This window comes from Molossus molossus, unplaced genomic scaffold (assembly GCF_014108415.1).
Source record: "Molossus molossus isolate mMolMol1 unplaced genomic scaffold, mMolMol1.p scaffold_m16_p_16, whole genome shotgun sequence".
Classification (NCBI taxonomy): Eukaryota; Metazoa; Chordata; class Mammalia; order Chiroptera; family Molossidae; genus Molossus; species Molossus molossus.
This window is the reverse complement of record NW_023425351.1, coordinates 62,641,957-62,665,066: the sequence shown is the minus strand read 5'-3', so window position 1 is coordinate 62,665,066 and position 23,110 is coordinate 62,641,957. Positions and strand designations below refer to the sequence as shown.

Sequence of the window (23,110 nt, the reverse complement as noted above, 5' to 3'; positions counted from 1 at the left end):
TGTTTTCCGATGGTCTTAGGCGACCCGTGAAAGGGTCGTTCGTCCACCAAAGATGTCGCGATCCACAGGTTGAGAACAACTGGCTTAAAGGGTAACTAACAATTTGAGATACTATATAACTCCTGCAGTTTACCAATGTTCTAGAGATGCTACAGCTTTTACATACAGGCTTTTTATATGCAAAATTTCTGTTATAGAAATGCTACTGAATTAAATATACATTAAATAACAAAAACTTTAAAGAATCACTAGGGCCAGGGAGGACCCTAACAGAGGTCCGTCCCTTCACGTTACTGATGAGGAGGCTGAGGCTGAGTGACCCACCGAGGCCACACGGCAGGCAAGCTGGAAGCCAGGACACTGGGCACAAGGAGGATCTCTGCACACCACTCAGGGTTCTCACCCACAGGAGAGCGACGCCCACTCTCCACAGCCTCGCCCAGCAGCAGCACGCTGGGCTTCCTCCACAGCTTTCCTGGGAAAAGCCTGAGATCTGGGCATCATCACTGCCACCCGTCCCGCTCCTTGAATGAAAGGGTTACACCTGGGACAGGGTAGGAAGATGATGAGTGGAACAGCGACTTGAAGGAAATATAGTATGAAAAGCGTTCAGAATAGACATTACGATCTAGCAGCAGAAAGAGGAATGAATGAAAGCCAGTTATTAGTTCCCGATCTCTGGCTCTGCAGTGTCCTTAGGGAAGGCCATTGTCTGCTGACCCACGAGCAGAGGCCCCAACGTGGTTCTGTGATTCTTCCTTGGGAACAGGATTCTAATTTTATTTGGGATGATAATGCTCCCTGCTAAGAAACACTTCATTCCCAGCATCCTGTGCTGCCAAGTGTGGCTGGAAGTGTGATCTGGGGACTCTGGAAAGCAGGGCAAAAGGAACTGCTCCGCTGGCAGGTGGAACCGTGACCTTCTGTCCTACCTTCTTCCTGCCGAATGGAATGTACATGGGATGGCTGAAACCCATCATCTTGGAGGGTAAGCAATCCTTGACAATGAGACGTATACCAGCAAGTAGGGTAGACAGGCTGAAGGATGCAGTGTCCCTGATGACCTTGGAGTCAGAATACCTGGACTGCCTACCGCCAGACAGCTTTCATGTGAAAAAAAAAACTTCTATCTTACTTATCATCACTGTTATTTTGTTTTTTGCTGCCAGCAACTCCATATAATTCTTTTTTTTTTATCCTCACCTGAGGACATTTTTTGTTCAGATAGAGTGGGAGGGAGAGAGAGAGAGAGAGAGAAACATCGACGTGAAAGGGACACGTCGAGTGGTTGCCACCCACACGACCCAACCAGGGCCGGGGACAAACTGCAACCGAGGTACATGCCTTAGCGGGAACTGAACCCGGGTTTCTCAGGACCGCAGGCCAACGCTCTAACCGCTGAGCCAAACCGGCCAGGGCAACTCCATATAATTCTTAACTGTTCAAAATCTTTTACACTGTAAGTATAATGAATTAGGAAAGTAGTAATATTATGCATTCAGCCAGGACAAATCCAGGAAGCTGAGAAGCTGAGATACACTAATGTAAATGAGAAAGATGCTTAGTCATGTTTAGGTGGCATCCATCAATACTGGACTTCTCTGAGCAACATCTATTAAAAGTAGATCATTTTTAAGATATTTTCCAACAAAAAATTAGTTTGATGCTTTTGTTAAATAATTAATAATTAAATAATACTTAATTAATAACAAGTTTATAACATCATTCTTACTTTTTCAGTTTCCTTTCCCATCATTGCATTTAATACTTCCACTTCTTTCCTTCTGTTTTCCTGAAGGAGTTTGGCCATTTCCCGGTAACATCCATTTCGTTGTAGATCATCACGTCTTTGTTTATGTAAAGCTTGAATTCGCCAGTCAGTATTTAGACATGCTTGTTCAGCTTTTGCCAGGTTTTCTTCAATTAACTAAGAAAGAGTTGGCAATTTCAGAAACAAGGTAAGACTATATAATTATGGTATATCCATTTAATGTATCTAAGTGTCTAGGGCAGCTGTTTGAAAATCTGGGTGCATATTAAATCACCTCTAGGTGTTTAAAAATCACTGATGTCCCAAGACCCACCATAAGCCAATTAAGCTGATCTCTGGGGCAGCTGGATGTTGGTACTTTCAGAAAGTTCTTCAGCACAGAAGGGAAGGACTCTTACACTGCTCTTGGCTTTGGGACCAGGGCCAGGCCCTGTTACAGACCTACTTAGGATTCTATTTAAGGGACAATCGAGAACATTTTTTCTTGAAGTTCTCAAATTCTATTTCAATTCATTTAAGCCAGAATTTCTCCACAAGAAATTTTATAAAATAAGTTTGGGAAATTTTCTTAAAGATTCACAATGTACCATATCCTCAAATTTGGCATGAAAATCTTTAACACAGAGTTTTCTTTCTTTCTTTCTTTCTTTTTGTTAATCCTTACTCAAGGATATCTTTCCACTGATTTAAAAAAAAATTTTTTTTTCTTCATTGATTTTTATTTTTATTTATTTTTTTTAATCCTCACCCGAGGACATTTTTGCATTTTTTTTTTTTGTTCAGACAGAGCGGGAGGGAGAGAGAGGAAGAGAGAGAGAGAGAAACATCGATGTAAAGGGACACATCGAGTGGTTGCCACCCGCACGACCAACCAGGGCCGGGGACAAACTGCAACCGAGGTACGTGCCCTTAGCGGGAACCGAACCCGGGTCTCTCTGTACCTCAGGCCGAGGCTCTAACTGCTGAGCCAAACCGGCCAGGGCTCTTCATTGATTTTTAGAGAGAGAGAGGAAGGGAGAGGGAGAGAGAGATAGAAACATTGACGAGAGAGAACATCAACTGGCCACCTCCTGTGTGTCCCCCACTGCGGATTTGGCCCACAACCTGTGCATGTGCCCTGACGGGGAATCAAACTGGTGACCTCTTAGTGCATGGGTCGACACTCACCCACTGAGCCACACCAGTCAGGCGATTTTTTTTTTAAGAAAGAGTAGAAGGGCCCTGGTTAGTTTGGTTCAGCAGTTAAAGTGTCGGCCTGTGGACCAATGAGTCGCAGGTTGGTCAAGGGCACGTACCTTGGTTGCAGTTTGTCCCTGGCCCTGGTTGGGGTCGTGCAGGAGGCAGTCAGTCGATGTGTCCCTCTCACACCGATCTTTCTCTCTCTCTTTTTCTTCCCCGGCCCCACCACTCTACCTGAAGAGAAAAGGAAAAAATATCCTTGGGTGAGGATTTAAAAAAAAGAAGAGAGAGTGGAAGGGAGAGAGTGTGGAAGGGGGAGAGAGAGAGAGAGAGAGAGAGAGAGAGAGAGAGAAAGAGAGAAAGAGAGAGAAACATTGATGTGAGAGAGACACATTGACTGGTTGCCTCCTGTGCTACCCCAACCAGGGCTGGGGATTGAACCTGCAACCCAGGTACCTGCCTTTGACCAGGAATCAAACCCAACACCCTTCGGTCTGCAGGCAGATGATCTAACCGCTGGGTCAAACTGGCCAGGGCTAACACAGAATTTTCAGTACTTGTTTGTCATCTCCCATTTCACTGAATAATAGTTATTAATATTCTAGAGAATATACTTTGAAACTACTGGTTTATATGCTAGGCAGAGGCCTGATATTTTGTAACTAATCTAGTCAGGGACAATTTCTGAGACATAACACAGGATACTGCAATTTATAAAGTTACTACTTCCTTTGTATTTTCTAAGTCTAAAATTTCCAGAGTATAGAAGACACATGTATATGGCTGTCAATGAAATAACTGCAAATAAAATAATGTTAGATTCTAGAAACTGTGCTAATTGAAGAAAAGAATTAACTTTACACAGTTCAATTTTGAATTCCTTCTTTTACAATGATGACAGAAATCTCCTCCTTTATATAAGCACTAAATGGATCATGTTTTTACCTTCTGAGTGTTTCGGTTCTGTGTTTGATCTGTTTCCATCAGTCTAAGAAATGAGCGTTCTTCAAGATCCACTTTTCGTCTATAGGCATCGATATCGTCTCTTATTTCTTTTGCAACAGTTTCTTGATTTCTAGTAAGATTCTGTTAGAAAACATTTATTAAAAAAATCACTGATCTATAATAATGCTAGAACACAAAAACGACTTTTCTTTTCCCCCAGAATTCTAATATGTACTCAAATAAAAACTATAATCATCAAATTTTCAAAGTAAAAAACAACCAGCAGTCACATCAGTGAAAATAAGAGTAAGGACCTCTGAAAATTCTCTCATCCATAAAAGCACTGAATCCCGGCAAAATCGACTTTTTCCGAATTCTGGAAATTAACAGAAGGCTTGCAGCAACCTGGGGAGCATTTATTCATAAAAATGGCTGAATCTTGGTAGGAATAGGAAGCATTATGGATCTTTAACTGTCATTATTCCTACTCCCCCCTACCCCTAAGCTCTGCATTAGCCTTGAAAACCAGCAGCCTGCGGCCAGCGGAGGGGAAAATGGAGTTGGAGCTCTTTCAAGCTCCCACTCCCAGAGAACTGTCATCAACTGACCTAATGGTTCTGAGAGACCCCACTCCCACGGCTGTCTTTATTTGACCTGACTCAGAACTCAACTACTTTGAACAGCCTTTTTTTCTGGGGACATTTGCTGCAAACAATTAGAGGAAACTGTTGAAGGCATGAGCATGTGTAAGGCTGTGCACATACCAAGGGCTATGTGAATGCTCAGACCTGAGACGGCCCTAAGCTGTCAACTCTGGTGAACTTAGGTTTTGCACAATCAGAAAGTAAACAACTCTTTCTTAGATTTCAAACTACCTAAGTGTTCAAGGTGCACACAGAGCCCCTTGGCAAAGACTAGAGGCTTACTGGTTCAAGGCATCTAACCAAACACTTGACCAATCACTAAGCTACCGGAGTAGGGTCTTAAGTGGCTATATACGACAAAGACTAGAAACTTTACAGAATTAATGCAGAAAAGTCACCAAGCAAAGAAACAACATGAGACTCTGGGGAGGGAGGAGATTCTGATTTGCCATAATTGTATTATTTAAAATGTCTAGTTTTCAACAAAAAAATTAACATATTAAAAACCAAAAAATTAACATATTAAAAACCCTACATACTTTGAATAGACATTAACCACGTGATTTCCAAAGAAGATATAATGGCCAATAAACATATGAAAAGATGCTGACATCACTAATCATAAGGGAAATGCAAATCAAAACCTCAATAAGATGCCACTTCATACCTACTAGTATGGTTATCATCAAAAGGACACACAGTAACAGTTGTTCACGAGAATAAAGAGAAACTGAGACTCTAAACTCCTAGGTATACATCTGAGAGAACTGAAAACATACATCCAAACAAAAAGCTGTACACGAATGTTCACAGCAGCAGTACTGATCATAGTCAAAAAGTGACGACAACCCAAATGCCCACCAACTGATTAATGGATAAACAAAATGTGATTTGTCTATGCAATGGGATATTTATTATTCAGCCATAAAAAAATTGAAGTACTGACTCAAGCTACAACATGAATGAACCTGAAAACATATTCTAGTTTTAAAAAAGAAATAAAAGAAGGCATTATGCTACCGAAAGAAACTGTCATGAAAGACCACAAATTGTATGATTTCATTTACATGAAATGTCCAGAATAGGCAAATCCAGAGACAGAAAGTAAGTGAGTGGTTGCCAGGGGCAGGGGACGGGGAGTGAGTGCCAGTGGATACAGTGGTTGGGGTGGGTGGAGGGAACAGCAAACAGTATTCATGAAGATTTAAGATAAAAAAGCAAAATGCTAATTGTTAGTAGCAAATAATCTCACTTCTCCTTATTGATATTAGCAGCTACTTCTTGACTGAGGGATTCTTTTCTACTTTTCTAACTATCTATTGGCAGCATAATTACCATACAATTAGTTAAAAATAAAGTTTTTCAATCATATGCAGAGAAGATACAAGTGTGAAGAAGTTTATTGCCAAAAATTCTAAATCACTTAAACTACCAACAACAGAACAATGTTATGTTATGTCTCATCAAAGCCACTACAAATGATAACTACAAAGAATGTAGCATTTGCTGGGGACAGGGTGGGGGGATGGGGAGGAGGGTGTCAATGGGGAAAAAAGGAGAAACATCTGTAACAAAAATAAATCAATAAAAAGAATTAAAATGAAATACAGCTTGAACTGGCAAAAAAAAAAAAAAAAAAAAGAATGCAGCATTTGGGAAAATCATTTGATTGAGTGAAAAAGAAAACTGTACAGTAAGACATTTTTGCTACCTTACAATCCTGAATGACAGTGTTTTTCTTAAATAAAAATAAAACAAACATTAAAAAAACACAAATAAATACAGTCTAAAAAGAGTCTGTATAAACTCTGCTTTTCTTTTTCTTTTTTTTAATCCTCACCCGAGGACATTTTTACAATTATCTTCAGATAGAGCGGGAGGGAGAGGAGGAAGAGAGAGAGAGAAACATTGACATGAGAGAGACACATCGAGTGGTTGCCACTCACACGACCCAACCATGGCCAGGGACAAAGTACAACCAATGTACGCGCTGTTAGTGGGAACCGAACCATGGACTCTCTGGACCGCAGGCTGACGCTCTAACCACTGAGCAAAACCGGGCAGGGCAAACCCTGCTTTTCTAATATTGGAAATCACTGATTTATACCTTCTCATAAAGTCTTTTTTGTGATTCAAGTTCCAGATGTCTCATTTCTAGGTCTTTGGCTGTGGTAGCAATTTCTCGATCTCTCATATGTATCTATGATAAAAACAACAACACAAACTATGAATACCAAAAAGAGTTTACAAAATAATTTTTGTTTAATAAATGTAGTAATCTTGTAATCTGAACAATTCACTACAAATATTTAAAATAATAGGTACTGAGTTTAAGAAACGAGAGTAATTGACATTATATTAACATTTCTGTGGAATCGGGGAATACTGTCTGAGTTAAAGTTAAGCTTAATTTTCCAGAAAGAAAGCACAATTACCGTATGCTCCGCTACTTAGACTGTGAGAACAGATGGCAGGCTTCTACCATATTACATTAGTCAACATTACAAGTTAGTAAAACTTGAGCAATTTAAATTTGTGGTGGATAAAAATATAGAATGTTTAAATCTTATTAAATATAAATGTATTTATTGCTTTTTTCTATCAGACTTCTGTACTTTTATATATATAAAAAAAGACACTACAGTATAAACATTCTTAAGAGACAAGCAACAGACCAGAGGAAAACACAGCACACAAAAGGTTAATCCCCAACTCTACACTGCGGGGCAGCCACTGCTCAGCAGCCACCTGGGGCTGCTGAGCACCTGAACTGACTTGACTCTAGGTGCGTCACAATGTGAGTATAAACTGACTACTAGATTTCAAAGACTTAGTAACAGTACAAACAAAAGGGGAAACATCTCATTAATAATACCTTTATGTTAATTATATATCAAAACGGATGCAAATATTAAGTTAAATAAAATGTTAGTAAAATTAATTTCACCTGTTTCTTCTTTCTTAATGTGGCCATTAGAAAACTTAAAATTGCCCATGTGGCTCACATCTGATTTCATGGACACTGCTGCCCCAAATGACACAAAGAGCCGTGTAAAATTGATAAGAAAAGGCTAACTTGATAGGAAATGGACAAATACTATGGATATGCAATTTATAGTTCTACAAATGAAAGATAAATAACTGAAGAGATATTTAACCTCACTAGCAAAATATATAAATACATAAATAAAGGCAAATTAAAATATACCATTTTCACCTATCAGACTGGCAAATTTTAAGAGGAATATTCTCCAAATTGACAAGGGTATGGACACTCTTTTTAAAAATCCTCACCCCAGGATATCTTTCCATTTATCTTTAGATACAGTGGGAGGGGGAGAGAGAGAGAGACAGAGAAATATCAGTGTGAGACACACCAATTGGTTGCCTCCTGCACGACTCCAGCCAGGGCCAGGGATGGAACTGCAACCGAGGTATATGCCCTTGACTGGAATCGAACCCAAGACTCTGGTCCGAGGGCCGGAATCGCTTTAACTACTGAGCCAAATGGGCCAGAAAAGGGTATACTTTTATTTATTTATTTTTAATTTTTTTTTTTAAATTGATTATTTAGAGAGAGAGGAAGGGAGAGACAGAAACACGATGAGAGAGAAACATCGGTCAGCTGCTTCCTGCATGCCCCCTACTGAGGATGGAGCCCACAACCCAGGCATGTGCCCTGACTGGGAAATGAAACAGGACCTCTCAGTCCATGGGACGGTGCTCAAGCCACTGAGCCACACCAGCTGGGCTGGATACTCTTGATATAGCTTAAGTGGGTTCCTTTTTGGAAGATAATCAGCATACCTTGCATGTGTGCAAATATGCAAAGATTTGTACTGAGAAAGTACAACCTGGTACTGTTTTATATAGCAAAACACTGTAAACAACGTAAATGTCCAATGGCAAAGGATTTTTTAAATAAGCTATGACATATTCATACAGTGGAATTCTAATCAACCATAAGAAAGAGAAAGATATACAGTACAACCATTTTTTACAATGTATGTTTGGGGATGAAATCAAAGAGTGGGCAAGATAGAGATATATATATATTTTTATCCTCACCCAAGGACATTTTTCCATTTTTTGTTCAGATAGAGCAGGAGGGAGAGAGAGAGAGAAACATCGACGTGAAAGGGACACATCGAGTGGCTGCCACCCGCACGACCAACCAGGGCCAGGGACAAACTGCAACCAAGGTACATGCCCTTAGTGGGAACCGAACCCGGGTCTCTCCAGACCGTAGGCCGACGCTCTAAACACTGAGCGAAACTGGCCAGGGTGGGAAATACTTTTTTAATGTAAACAAATGTATTTAATGTATTTTAATGTATTTACTTATTAAATAAACAAGAGTATTCTAAGATAAGAATAATAAACCTTTCTCTCGATTTCGTCATCCAGTCTTCTTAGTTCCATTTCCCGCTGATCCTGCTGAAGCTTCAGAAATCGCCTCCTTGCAGCATCCTGTAAGTGCATCTCCCGCACTCTCAGCTCCCTCTTCACGGCAGCGAGTCTTCAACACAGCAGGGTGGGCAAAAGTAGGCTTACAGTTGCTTGTATTACAAAAGCATGCAGATTACATCAAGAACATTTCCCAATATAGATTTAAGTGGAAAAATATTACATTTCACAACAATGAAGGGCCTGCTGCCTACTTAGGCCCCTTTTCTCGATGTAACTGGTGCCACTGTAAGCAGCTTATTTACAGTGTGTGGCTGCAAGATGCCCAGTCACAAGCCTGCGAGAATGGACAAGCACGGTCCACATCAGCTGCTCTCCTCACACACACGTTCTCCTTGAGCTCTACTGCTCAGCTCAGCTCAATGCACGTGACACCCTGTCTGAAGGAAGAAGGCCAAAAATGCTCCGGTGGTACCAAAGAGCATACTTAACTCTCTTAGAATTTTAGAAGACTAATGGCTTAGTTCAGTAACTTTTTTCAACCCACACTGGAAATCTGTTTCATAGTCACACCCAAGAAAAAGAATCAATAATCACTTACAGAGGTTTCCCAACAATGAGGCTGTCTCAATGCTCACCCCATAATCTTAATTCATTTCAACATTTTACCTTAATAAGTATTTATTAGTTCTTCCCCGTCCTCCAGAGTACATGATGCATGATGAGATAATCAATTTATGTTTCAATTATCAAGTCACACAGATATGTTTAAAACATAATTTAAAAAATTATGCTCCACCAAAGGAAATTTATCCAGCATAGTAATACACATAATTTCTGCTCTCTATAGAATAATGTTTCTAACAATGTCCTCCCAGGTACAGAAGATCTTTGTATTATTTCTGCATAATCAGTGCACAGTTGCATCATAGTCAGGATAGCTTTAAAATTACATTTTATTATATGCCAATTTTTTTTGAAAAGTGGTATATACACAGATTTCTTTTTATTAACTTAAATATCTACTTAATGGAAATGCTACATACAGTGTTGAGTAATGATACATATAGTGTTGTTCCTACAATAAAAAATGAGGAAAAAAAACTGTTCGGCTAACTCATATGTCCAGATTTTTTCAAAGCGGTAAAACATACCTCTGTCTTTGTTGTATCATCTTCTCCTCCTCTTGTAAGAGCATCTCTCTCCTTGTTTCTTCAGCTTTACGAAGCAGTTCTTGTTTCTGGTACCAAGCTTCATCTTCAACTCTTTGTTGGTCTACTTCAGCTTGCATATTCTCAACTGTCTGCCTTCAGAAGGTAATTTTTGTTATTATATGAAAATGCAATCAAGAAAATTGAATACTTTAAGTCTAAGAACAACCAAAACACAAAGCGTATACCTGATTAATATATAATTGTTCTACTTCCATATATAAGAATTAAATATCTTTAAAGATATTTTCAGCCTTCAAATGCTGATTTTATACAAATACTTAATAATTTACATGTATTTTTAATTAAAAAATTCTTGTTTATATTTATAACAAATTTTGTTTCTATCAAAGAACAAGTTTTCCATGATTACCTCTCTCTTAAGTAATCCAATTCATCGTTCCTTATTCGTTCTCGTTCCTGTGTCTGATAGTCCACAATGAACTTGGGATACTGATTAAATACCGGATACTGCCCTTTCGTCAGCGCCACAAAGGCATCAAGCATCTTCTCTGGGTGGATGTCAGCAGGTGTGGTATCCATGAGATGATAAACTTCTCTAATTACAACACTTATGTCCAGGTTATTCCGATGATGAAAAAAATACTGTAAGAAAACTGTGTGTTTAAATCGAGATTTACCTAACATAGCATTTACAGGCAGAATTTAAACAGGAGTTTAAAAATGTAAATGTGGCCCTGGCCGGTTTGGCTCAGCGGTTAGAGCAGCCACCTGCGGTCCGGAGAGACCTGGGTTCAGTTCCTGCTAAGGGCATGTACCTCAGTTGCAGTTTGTCCTCGGCCCTGGTTGGTCGTGCGGGTGGCAGCCACTCAATGTGTCCCTTTCACATCGATGTTTCTCTCTCTCTCTCTTCCTCTCTCTCCCTCCCACTCTATCTGTGCAAAAAATGTCCTCGGGTGAGGATTAAAATAAATAAATAAATAAATAAATAAAAATGTAAATGTGAATTTATCATCAAGAGGATTTTTTCCCCCTCTGATTCACTGAAGCTTTCCTTAACTAACCCAAATGAAGATCCAATTTCATATTTTCAAAATGTAGAAGTTTCACAACCATATTATAAACATGAAACACTTTTAAATTTTAACTCAAAATGAAGGCATTGAGTATAATAGAAGAATGCTTTGACAATGGAACAAATACTTCTACTTGGATTTTTTCCCTTAAAATCCAAAATAAATAACTTGGAAAAAAAATTAGCCTTTAAAAATAAATTATCTTGATTTAAAAAAAAATATCTGAAATGTTTCCACATTATCTTGTTCTGCTGGCAGATCCGAATTCACAGGGTAGGGCTAAAGTAGGTTTATATTTGTTTGTATGGAAAATAATACAATAGTTAATAAGTAACAATACAAGAATAAAATCCATGTGCCACGTACTCACAACCCTAACCCTACTTTTGCTCCACCCACCCCCACATACACATGCATCTCGTGAGCATAAAGTGAAAATAAAGTTTAATTTGACAGGGACCACAAACTAAGTAACAGACAAACAAAACCCAATTTAATTCATCCAATCTACCAAAAGAACCTCTCCTTTTATTTAATTATTTATTTTAAAACCTCATACAAGGATATTTTTCCATTCATCTTCAGATAGAGTGTGAGGGAGAGAGAGAGAGAGAGAAACATCAATGTGAGAGAGAGACATCGACTGGTTGCCTCCTGGCTGGAGATGAACCAAAACCAAGGTACATGCCCTTGACCGGAATCAAACCCTCGACTCATTGGTCCAAGGGCCAATGCTCTAACGGCTGAGCCAAACCGGCCAGGGCAGACCCTTTCCCTTTTTTTTTTTTTAATCCTCACCCGAGGACATTTTTCCATTTTTTGTTCAGGTAGAGTGGGAGGGAGGGAGGGAGGGAGACAGAGAGAGAGGGAGAGAGAGAGAGAGAAACATTGATGTGAAAGGGACATATTGAGTGGCTGCCACCCACACGACCCAACCAGGGCCGGGAACAAACTGCAACTGAGGTACATGCCCTCAGCAGGAACCGAACCCGGGTCTCTCTGCACCGCAGGCCGACGCTCTAACTGCTGAGCCAACCCAGCCAGGGCAGACGCTTTCCTTTTAAAGGCCATCTCGGATGCTTTCTTTCAGTCACTTTCCTGCCAAGCCTCAGCATTCTGTACCATTCTGCACGTGTAATGGGCATCCAGATTATCACAGACCGGATCGGTTGCTGTGATAAGATCATGCACAGAATAAACCCAAGTTAAACATCCTTTACACAGACAACAGAGCGCAGAGCTCCCACATTATCATGGTTATTTTCTACAGCTACGACTACTAGTCTGCTGCACCTGTCTGTTGAACTGTCTATAGATCATGAAAACACAGATGTGCTATAACTTGCTTTCCACTATATTCCTACCTCCTAGCACCTGTACCTGACACACACCAGGTACTCAATAAATAAACGGATTTTTCAACTGAAATAAGTGAAATTTGAGAACTGTCTCCTAAGAACAAGGATATTCACCTCAAAATCATCTTTCCGGTCACAGTGGAGCAAAGGCGCTCTGGAGCACACGTTGTAGGCGACCACGGTCATCAGCAGGAATGAAGGGTGGTTGGAAAAGACATTATCAAACAACTTCAGCCACTCCTCTCTCGTCAGCACTTCGGAGAACAAGGTTTCCAGGAGGGGCCACGCGTACAGCTAAAAGTAATAAACAATGTATTCGTTTTCTAGGGAAAAGTCGTAACAATGTCATCACTAATACTGTCTTATGTTTTGGTTTAGTTATTAAAGTTAGTATATTAAAAACATAATTATGTAAAGTACTACCTTAATTTGGACCCTTCTTTTTAGACTTTCAGGAAAGCAGTTTAATGAGGAAAGAGAATGAAATACTGTTAAAAATACAGTAGTAGTATGTTTCTATTACACTCTCAAGAAAATACTGCTTTATTTATGATAGAATCAGTGTTAGCTTCCAAAGTAAGTGCTGTCAGTTTAAGAACCTGACCTTACCTGGGAGGTTATGCCACGGTCCATGAAGTGCTGCAGCAGCGCCTTGTCGTGAAATGCCAGGACGTTCTCTACCATACCAAGAATGTTGATGGGAGGGTTCGGGAAATACTCAAACCAGTGTTGACACCAATTGACTATGAAAGAAAGAAACGGAAAATTTATCTTTATCTTTCTATATTATCAAAGGACTTTGCAATTCTCAAATGTATCCACTCTTCGTGTCCTCCTCGTGCCTGTTAATAAAGAAAAAAACATAACTCTTTAAATTCTAGAACAATAGATTTTAAAACTCTATCATGTTAACATAATAGTTTAGGTTAATAGAAATTTGCCAGTTTCTTCAGATCAGTCAGTGAGAAATAAACAAAACTTTCCAAAGCATTCCTGATCCCAGCCACATGGCACTTTGTGGTTGATTTGTTTCTAATAGTTATTTATGTATTGAATTCATTGAAGTAACCTTGGTTAATAAATTATATAGGTTTCAGGCGCACAATTTCATAATACCTCATCTGTATAATGTACTGTGTCACCACTCAAGTCAAGTCTCCTTCCATCACCATTTCCTCCTTTACCCTCTTCTACCTCTTCTTACCCCTTTGACTTATTTTCCTTTTAAAATAAAACTCTAGTGTTATATATGCACGTTATGGAATATTAGTCAATAAAATGTTTATAAAGTTTATAAAAACAGGGAAAATGTATAGAGCACATTAAATAAAAGCAGTATGATTATAAAAATAAAAAAAATAGGAAAATCCCGCAAAGTCTAGCAGTTGGGGAACAGATAAATTATAGTACACCTAAAGAAGAAATATATTATGCAGGCAGTAAATTATGTTTTTTAGGAATATTTAATAACTTGGGGAAAAATGGTCTAAGAAATATATCAATATATTATCAATGATTATCTCTGTGGAAGAGGAATATTGCTAGATTTTCTTTTCTTTTGTATATCTTCCTATATTTTCTCCAATGATCAGTTAAAATTTACCAAAGCGAATACAATGTACTAAAATGAACAAAAAACAATGTAAAGAGAAATATTCACAATATATATGCTTGGATCTTTTTACTTTTACTTTTCAGAACTTTATTGCTATAATAAGTGCTTACCTCTTTTTTCCTGTGTATAAAAAAACACTTTAAGTAATTTAAAAATACATATAAAATTGGTTATTTTTGTTAAAACAACCTATAATTTGATTCTAGTTTATTAACTGTTCAACTGAAATGATTTTACTAATATGAAAAGGATGACTCACTTTTCAGTGTAGAGGACGAGGACAGTCACACAAGGGCTGGGAATACAGGCTACAGAGTCTGACTGCCTGGGTCAAATCCGTGTTCTGCCATCAACCTAACCTTGGGAACTTAAGCTCTCTGTACCTCAGCTTCCTCATCTATAGGATTGTTGCAAGGATTAAATGAGTTAATAGAGACAAAACACTGGGATGGTACGGGCACACAGCAAGTTCTCAGGTGTCAGCTATGGAAGAGAATGAGGTTCAGCACTTCCCACAACAGGCATCGTGTGCTAAATGCTTTCCGGACTTTCCATAGTCCTCTGAGTGACAACTGACTTCCAGTAAGTAACATATCTGCTTCCCTCTTACTAACAACATTTAGCTTATAACAGTATCTTCTAAAATACAACTACCCAAATTTCCTTGTAAATGTGTAAATGTTGCAAAGAAATCAGAAAAATGTTGCAAAGACATCAGAAAAATGTAGAAGAATCCACCCTTGGTTTCACTATTTAAAGCTTATTTACTTACTTATGAGAGTAGCAACAACTTCAAAACAGATGAGCTGGTTGTTCTGGAATAATTTTACAAATGGAAATGCCAGGAGTGGAAGGTACGGTGTGTCACCGAAGATGGCAGACCAGTGAGCCAGTGCAGACAGGGTTCTGTGAACGAAATAAGAAAATAAAGACCAGAAAACAGCTTATTATTAAAATTTATTTGAATAGACAATACAGTCACATATTAAATTTGATACAGGAGGTGTATTTGCTTAACATTCCTCCTCCCTATCATCTAGCTCACTTCCCCAGAACCACAGTTGAAAGTAAAAATCCTTTTAAAAAAATCACAAATGGTGGTATATTACAAACATTGTTCTGTACCTTGAGTTCATATCATTATATTTAGAGCTTATTCATGATATTTTACAGACACAAGATACGCCTTAATCTCTTTAACTTGGCCCTACCGCTCATGTTGCCAATCTTCAATGCACAATGCTATGCTTAATGTCATTTGTATGTACATCATTCTCCATGTGGGAGTACAGAGCTGGACATGTGTGTTAGTAATTTCTATAGCCACTGCCAAGTTAGTCTCCACAAAACAGTGTCTACTTAGCAGGTAAGGGGATGCCTATTTTCCACTCTTGTCAACATATCTCATTACCAACCTTCTTTTATTTATTTTTTAAATATATTTTTATTGATTTTTTGAGAGAGAGGAAGGGAGAGATAGAAACATCAATGTGAGAGAAACATCAATCATCTTCTGCACACCTCCTACTGGGGACTGAGCCCAAAACCCAGGCACGTGCTCTGACCAGGAAGTGAAAGAGGACCTCTCAGCCCATGGTTCAATGCTCAATCCACTAAGCCACACCGGCGGGGCATCAACCTTCATTTTGAATCTTTAATCTATGTGAGAAATGAACTGCTATGAACTACATGTTCAATCCTTTTCCCACTTTTTAAAAAAAAAACTTTTTTTCTTTATTGATTTTGGAGGAAATGAGAGGGAGAGAGAGATAGAAACATTGATGAGAGAGAACATCGATTGGCCGCCTCCTGCATGCCCCACTGGGGATTTGGCCCACAACCTGGGCATGTGCCCTGACTGGGAATCGAACTGGCGACCTCTAGGTGCATGGGTCAACGCTCAACCACTGAGCCACACCGGCTGGGCGCCCTTTTCCCACTTTATATAAGTTGGTCCTTTTCACATTTATGCCAGCAATCATATATTAAAGAAATCAGTCTTTTATTTGTCATATGTTTTGCATATATTCTCTCAATTTTACATATGTCTTTATATTGGGAATGATTTTACATGCGGAGATTTTTTCCCTATTTAAATATTAATTTACTTACTTATCAAGGTTTTATTCTGTTTTTATTTATTTAGGCAGAATGTTATAGTTTTATTAACACAAGTGCAATGTGTGCACAATCTGTCGATTTGTTTTCTTCGGGCGCAGCCTGCACCGGGACCGGTGACGCCGATGGCAGCTGGGCGGCTCTTTCCGGGGGGCTTTGCGGCTCTGCGGAGACGTGAGCAGTGTCAGCACCGTGAGATGCTGCACATCAGCAGCACTTCGGGCTCCGCGACGCTGTGAACAGACACTTATGGAGGCCACTGGGCAGCACGTTTCTGTTTCCTTGTTGCTCCCATAACCCATGATGGGCATCGAGATCTGGTCCTGAGTCTCCCGCGCACCCTCTGGTCAGTGCCTCTAGGTTTCCGCCGGTTCCGCTTAATTTCGACCGATCCGTCTGACTGGTGCCGACCAACTTCTTGGTCCTCTTTTGACAATCTTGGGTTTCACGAGGGGCCTGAGGGCAGCCTGGCGCCGAGCAGCAGATTGCTGCCAACTCCGTAGGCAGCGCCGAGGAAGAGCTCACTTTTACTTTTTTAATTCATAGCAGTATCTTCTGGATACGTTGTGCTTAACTCTGGATTATAATTCTCACACCTTCACTTCTAATACTTTTAAGGTTCCTTCCTGTTTTTTTTTTAACTTTTTGTTTTGAAATAATTTTAGGCTTACAAAAAGTTGCAAAAATAGTGGAGTTCCTCTGTTCCTTTCACTCGAATGACTCTGTTTTCATTTTGTATAAATGTAGTACAATTATCAATACTAAGAAATTAACCTTGGTACAATGCTATTAACAAAATTACAGATTTTATTCAGATTTTGTCATTTTTTTCCTTTCAACAATTCAGGATGCAACATTGCATTTACTTGTTACCATCATCACAGCTTCTTTCAATGGGAGAGCCTCAGTCTCTCATCTTCTATGACACTGACGTTTTGAGGAACACCAGACAACTATTTCATAGACGGTTCATCAGTCTGTGCGTCTTTTTTCTCATGATTAGACTGAGGTTATACATTTTTGGCAAGAATACCACAAAAGTAATGTATAACATCGAGGTTTCATCGCTTGAGTACTTGGTTAAGGCAATGTCTGCTGAGTTTCTTTACTATAAAATGACTATTTTCCCCTTGGTATATGGTAAGTAGTTTGGAGGCGACACACATGGCTGCAATATACTGAACATACATACCTCTGTAATACTCTGAGTAGTTTCCTACTTTTGATGGGGTATTTCCGCTGAAGGTTGAGAAATGCCACGTGAACACCTTTATCTACCAGGCTGCTAAATGCAGTATGGTTTTCAGGCAGCTGTAGCAGAGCGCGCCAGATGAACATTCTAAAATGAAAATTTAATTTTTACCAAGAAAAATCTCGGGGTAAACTGATTTAACATGAAAGAATTTCAATTTTGCCCTGGCTGGTTTGGCTCAGTGGTCAGAGCGTCGGCCTGTGGACCATAGAGACCTGGGATCGGTTCCCACTAGGGGCACATACTTGGTTGCATTTTGTCCCCGGCCCTGGTTGGGGTTGTGTGGGTGGCAACCACTTGATGTGTCTCCCCCCCCACCCCCCCGCTGTATCTGAAGATAAATGCAAAAATGTCCTTGGGTGAGGATTAAAAAAAAGAATTTCAATTTTACCTGTATTTTGTTGGATATTCACCATAGCCTTTTAATAAGATTTGTAAGCGCTTTTTATTTAATCCATCTGACAATTCATTCTATAAAGAAAAAAATACCAATAAATGACATAACCATAAAGCTGAAAAGGTAAAGTAGTCCACAGTGGCTTTAACAACACAAGACACAGTAAGAAATACTTTTATATCATCAGACTCTACACACACACACACACACACACACACACACACACACAGCCTCTCTCCCTTCTCTACCCAACTCTACCTCTCAAAAATCACTCAAAAGTAATTAGTATCTTTGTCTTCCTTATGGAGTTTTAGAAACGAATACTTAGGTACTCATATTCTTTGTAAATTGGTACCCAAGTATATAGTTCATATAGCTTGTTTTCTATATTTAACAAAAATGGGCAGAGGAACTAAATAGACACCTCTCCAAACAGGACATACAAATGGCTAAGAGACATATGAAGAAATGTTCATCATCACTAATCATCAGAGAGATGCAAATCAAAACAACAATGAGGTATCACCTCACACCTGTCAGAATGGCCGCCATCAACAAATCATCAAACAATGTGTTGGCGAGGGTGTGGAGAAAAGGCGACTCTAGTACACTGTTGGTGGGAATGCAGACTGGTGCAGCCACTATGGAAAACAATATGGTGTCACCTCAAAAACTTAAAAATTGATCTCCCATTTGACCCAGTGATCCCACTTCTAGGAATATACCCTACGAAGCATAAAACACCAATCAGAAAGAATATATGTACCCCCATCTTTGTAGCAGCACTATTTACAATCGCTAAGATCTGGAAACAGCCCAAGTGCCCATCAGTAGACGAATGGATTAAAAAGCTGTGGCACATATACACAATGGAGTACTACGCAGCGGTAAGAAAGATAGATCTCTTATCCTTTGAGACTACATGGAGGGACCTGGAAAGTATCATCCTAAGTGAAACAAGCCAAACAGAGAAAGACAAATTTCATATGATCTCACTGATCTGTGGAATATAATGAACATAACAGTTTGACAATCCCCTAAGGAGTGGGGAGGTGAGAGAGGGATGAACCACAGAACTTATATGCATGTATGCATGAACAGTGGACATGGACAACAATCTGGGGAAGGGGCAGGGAGGGAAGGGGGAGGGGGGAATCAGTGGGGGAAAAAAGGAGAATCATTTGTAACAAAAATTAATCAATAAAAAAAAAAAAAAAAAGGAACAGAAAAAAAAAAAAATACTATAATCATTTTCCTTTCCTCCTAAATATTCTTATAATTCCACAGTATAGCTCCATCATATTTACATGATTAGTTACCTACTATCAGACATTTTGGTTATTCCTTAGTTTTCCTTGAATGAATCTCTCTCTCTCTCTCTCTTTCACACACACACACACACACACACACACACACACACGGTAACAGGTCATCTCAAACAAGGCAAAGAGGCAAATTGGTCCATTCTTTTTGAAGAATAATTTGGCTATTACCATCAAAATTTTCATGCACACACTCTGACTTAAAAAAAAAAATCTACTTCTGCATTTGTGCAAATGTTCAAAGATAACTGTCCAAGGATATCCACTGCATCAGATTGTGTTAATAGAAGACTGACAATGCAGTACAACCTAAATGCCAGCAAGCAGAGCACTAGCTACATAAATTAAAGTATATCCATAATGCAGTACTAAGCAAATATTTTATAAACATTGTAGCACTATATTCACTAACAAACAGATATTTAATCTGTTAAGTGATAAAAGAAAGTTATAGAACAGTGCTAAAGTATGATTACATTGATGTAAAAAATAAAAAGGTAATAGTGGGCTAGGGAACAGAGAGGCAGAAAGTGTGCTTTTAGTTTTCCCTTTATAACCTTCTACACCATCACTGTCTAACAGATAACACAAGCCACAAATGTAATCTAAAATTTTCTAGGACCCACAGTAAAAAAGAAAAAAGCAGCAGGTAAAATCAAGTTCAATGATATGCATTATTTAACCCAAGGTAACTAAAATTTATTTCACGTGATGTGTATTTCACATTCATGTGATGTGTTTCACATGTACAGTGCGTCTCAGCACAGAGTAGCCCCGACTCAAACACCCATCAACACATGGCTAGTGGCTAGCATATTGGACAGTGCAATTCTATTCTGTTTGACTTAAAAGTCTAAAAGTTTGTAATATCAGTTACAACTTTTTTCTCTTCATATTATTTATTTCTTTTATTTCTGAAGAGGGGAAGAACGATGTTGGCCTAGAAAGCATGGACTTGTCTACAGCAAGGTCAGGACAAACAGGAATTTAATCATCATATACTCTCACCTCTTTATTTTCGAAATTGCCAGTCAGGTCTTGTTTTAATATTCTAGTTTGTATTTTGCTCTCCGTTGGTCTTGCGGGCCGCTGTACTCTGCCTGATGTCACTTTCATCTTGAGATCACCAGCAGTCACTTTGCTCTTGGGCACATCTTCGATCACTTTCACTAGAGGAGGAGGTGGCTGAAGGGAAAAACAAATCTAGTAGCTACCCTTGCAAACAGGCCTGTTAATATATGATTTACAAAATTTGTTTTGGTCAAATTGATAATGAACCTTAATATATATAATTATATAATTATAATAATATAATTATTCTTCAGGCAAAAAGTATAAATAAAATACCCAAGAATGTTTCCTTGTTGACTAACAAGTCAAAGCAAATTTCTGAAATTATAATTTGCTTATAACACAACAAATATACACGATTAACAACAACAAATAGAATTTAATTATTCCATGAAAGCTGGCCTTAAATGGGGACTGCAGTGTTTTGCATTCCCATGACAAGGTCAATAGCATGGTGATAATTCCTAACAGAGACGGCAGTTAGACCTATGGCCTCCAGAATGCTGAGGAACGCACCCTGATGTTCTCTGAGCTCAAGTGAACTTTCTCTGAGGGAAAGAAGCCTGGGGCCCTGCCTCTCTGTCCTCGGTGACATTTTCAATCTGCACAGAGATGGTTCTTAGTTCATTACTGCATCAGAGGCTTAAGAAAAGTCCAGACAGCATGGCTTAGATGCTAACCCTTCATTTTTACGGGGCCTATAAGACAGAAAAATAAACCCTAACCACTGCAATTGACTTAAGGTAAAATGATTCACTGGAACATTTTCTCCATGAATAATACACTCTGAAATCAAAAGATCTTCCTTGGTCAAAGAAAATGAGCAGACGAGGCATCTCAGGCTTTCTGAGTTCTAAATATGATGAAAGTACAATGACTTTCACAGGGTATTTAAGTGTTTGAGACCATTATTGCTGAACGTTCCCTTAGTAATTAGCCCAGACCCAAGTCAAAGACAAAATGAATGTGTGATTTAAGAAACTTTTTGGAAAACAAAGTGATAATTCCTTTCATATGAGAACAAGAACACAAGGAACACCGCATATGTCCAAATGAGCACATAAGATTTCAGAAAAAAACCTATTACACACATTACCGTGAATTCAAATGGTTACAAAATCCAGAAGGGTGTTTTTCCTGAGGTATAATGAAAAAAAATCACCACTCTTCAGGAAAGCTATTTGAAGCAGAAACCAAACTTTTTTAACCTCTTCCCCTCTCACCCCCAAAAGAAAAAAACAGAACAAAAGAAATAAACAGAACAAAGCAAACATCTTGACTCTCGTTTATAACAAAGACTACTAAAAGACCACTTTGAGATGTCAGAGATTTTTCTCATGCTGCCTTCAGAGGTTCAGGACTTCTGCTTTGAAACCCTCAGCCCACCTACTACAGGAGACCAAAGCAGTACTCCCCATCGTCCGTCAACTGCAGTGTGTATGACTAGAGCAGGGAATGAGATGATGTACCTGGCAGAGATACTGCATTTGTTCTAATATTAGGAAAAATAATGTTTTAACTTTACCTATAAGGGTTTTTAAATAGTGTTTTTCTAGGATACACTGTTACTTATTCACATCAAGCAAGATGACAAGGATAATACAAAACACAATAACAGCTCTGACCAAAAAAAGAGTATAATGACCACTTATTTTATGATTTAATTCTCCCTTTTTTTTTGCATTTATCTTCAGATAGAGCAGGAGGGAGAGAGGAAGAGAGAGAGAGAAACATTGATGTGAGAGAGACACAATGAGTGGTTGCCACCCACACGACTCCAGCTAGGGTCAGGGACAAACTACAACCGAGGTACGTGCCCTTAGCGGGAACTGAACCCGGGCCTCTCTGGTCTGCGGAACAATGCTCTAACCACTGAGCAAAACCGGCCAGGGCAAATTTTCCAATTCTTTATGCAATGTAGTCAACAACAGTCTGTCTTCTGAATATTGCCCATCTTTAATATCCTTGAATTATCTTCTCTCTAACCTCAATCCATTCTTCCAAGTCTTTATTAAATTTCTATTCTAGTGCCACATTTTTTCCTGCTTAAACTCATGCTCTTTCATGAAATACAGTCTCCCAAAAGTGAGAACCTGAGATAGGACCTGCATTGTCATATCTAAGTAGTGTCAGAACTTCAACACATAAGTGGGAATTGGCTTATTTCATTAGCACGATACCAGAAATTGTCCCGTGGCAAGGAAACAGAACTTGGAATGGGACACAGGCAGGTTAGGTTCTAGAGACTGTGGACCTGGGCATCTGTGTAGGCGTGGGACAGCACCAAGCGGTAGTGGTTCTGGCAGTGCATCCAAAAGAGAAAAGATTACCCCATTTCTTCTATAAAGCTAGCTTTTCTGGTTAATACCATTTCATTTTGCATAACAGATTGAGAGGAAGCAGAGAGGAAGTCAGTAACACCCTCCTACCTTGGTTTTTCTCAGATCTCTCTCTGCTTCTATTAATAACATTTTCCTAGCTCTTATAAAATTCAGATGGGCCAAAAACTCTCTCATAGAGAGCAAATAATATATTAATAAAAATTTAATTCTTTTATTTTTAAAATATTTTTTCTCTGTTGATTTTAGAGAGAGAGGATGGGAGAGGGAGAGAGAGGGAAACATCGATGAGAGAGAACATCGACTGGCCAACTCCTGCATGCCCCTCTCTGGGGATTGGGCCCACAACCTGGGCATATGCCCTGACAGGGAATCAAACTGGTGACCTCTTGGTGCATGGATTGATGCTCAACCACTGAGCCACACAGGCCGGGCATTAATAAA

The 23,110-nt window shown here is 39.1% G+C and overlaps 1 protein-coding gene across 2 annotated transcripts in view; it reads right to left on the bottom strand.

Moving 5' to 3' along the window:
- The window catches only part of TBC1D31 (TBC1 domain family member 31), a 56,525-nt gene that overhangs the window by 7,798 nt on the left and 25,617 nt on the right, over positions 1–23,110 (bottom strand). The window contains exons 8-20 of one of the 2 annotated variants that reach the window (XM_036264158.1): positions 20,265–20,441; positions 17,929–18,008; positions 17,478–17,624; positions 14,940–15,073; positions 13,162–13,295; positions 12,667–12,846; positions 10,531–10,763; positions 10,101–10,253; positions 8,923–9,058; positions 6,647–6,739; positions 3,896–4,036; positions 1,733–1,927; positions 524–544 (exon numbers count right to left, since the gene is read on the bottom strand). In XM_036264158.1, the coding sequence (XP_036120051.1) occupies positions 539–544; positions 1,733–1,927; positions 3,896–4,036; positions 6,647–6,739; positions 8,923–9,058; positions 10,101–10,253; positions 10,531–10,763; positions 12,667–12,846; positions 13,162–13,295; positions 14,940–15,073; positions 17,478–17,624; positions 17,929–18,008; positions 20,265–20,441 (1,809 nt within the window). In that variant the 3' untranslated portion in view covers positions 524–538. Of the gene's footprint in view, positions 1–523; positions 545–1,732; positions 1,928–3,895; positions 4,037–6,646; positions 6,740–8,922; positions 9,059–10,100; positions 10,254–10,530; positions 10,764–12,666; positions 12,847–13,161; positions 13,296–14,939; positions 15,074–17,477; positions 17,625–17,928; positions 18,009–20,264; positions 20,442–23,110 lie in introns of those variants that run through there. The other variant, XM_036264157.1, reaches the window with a different exon arrangement.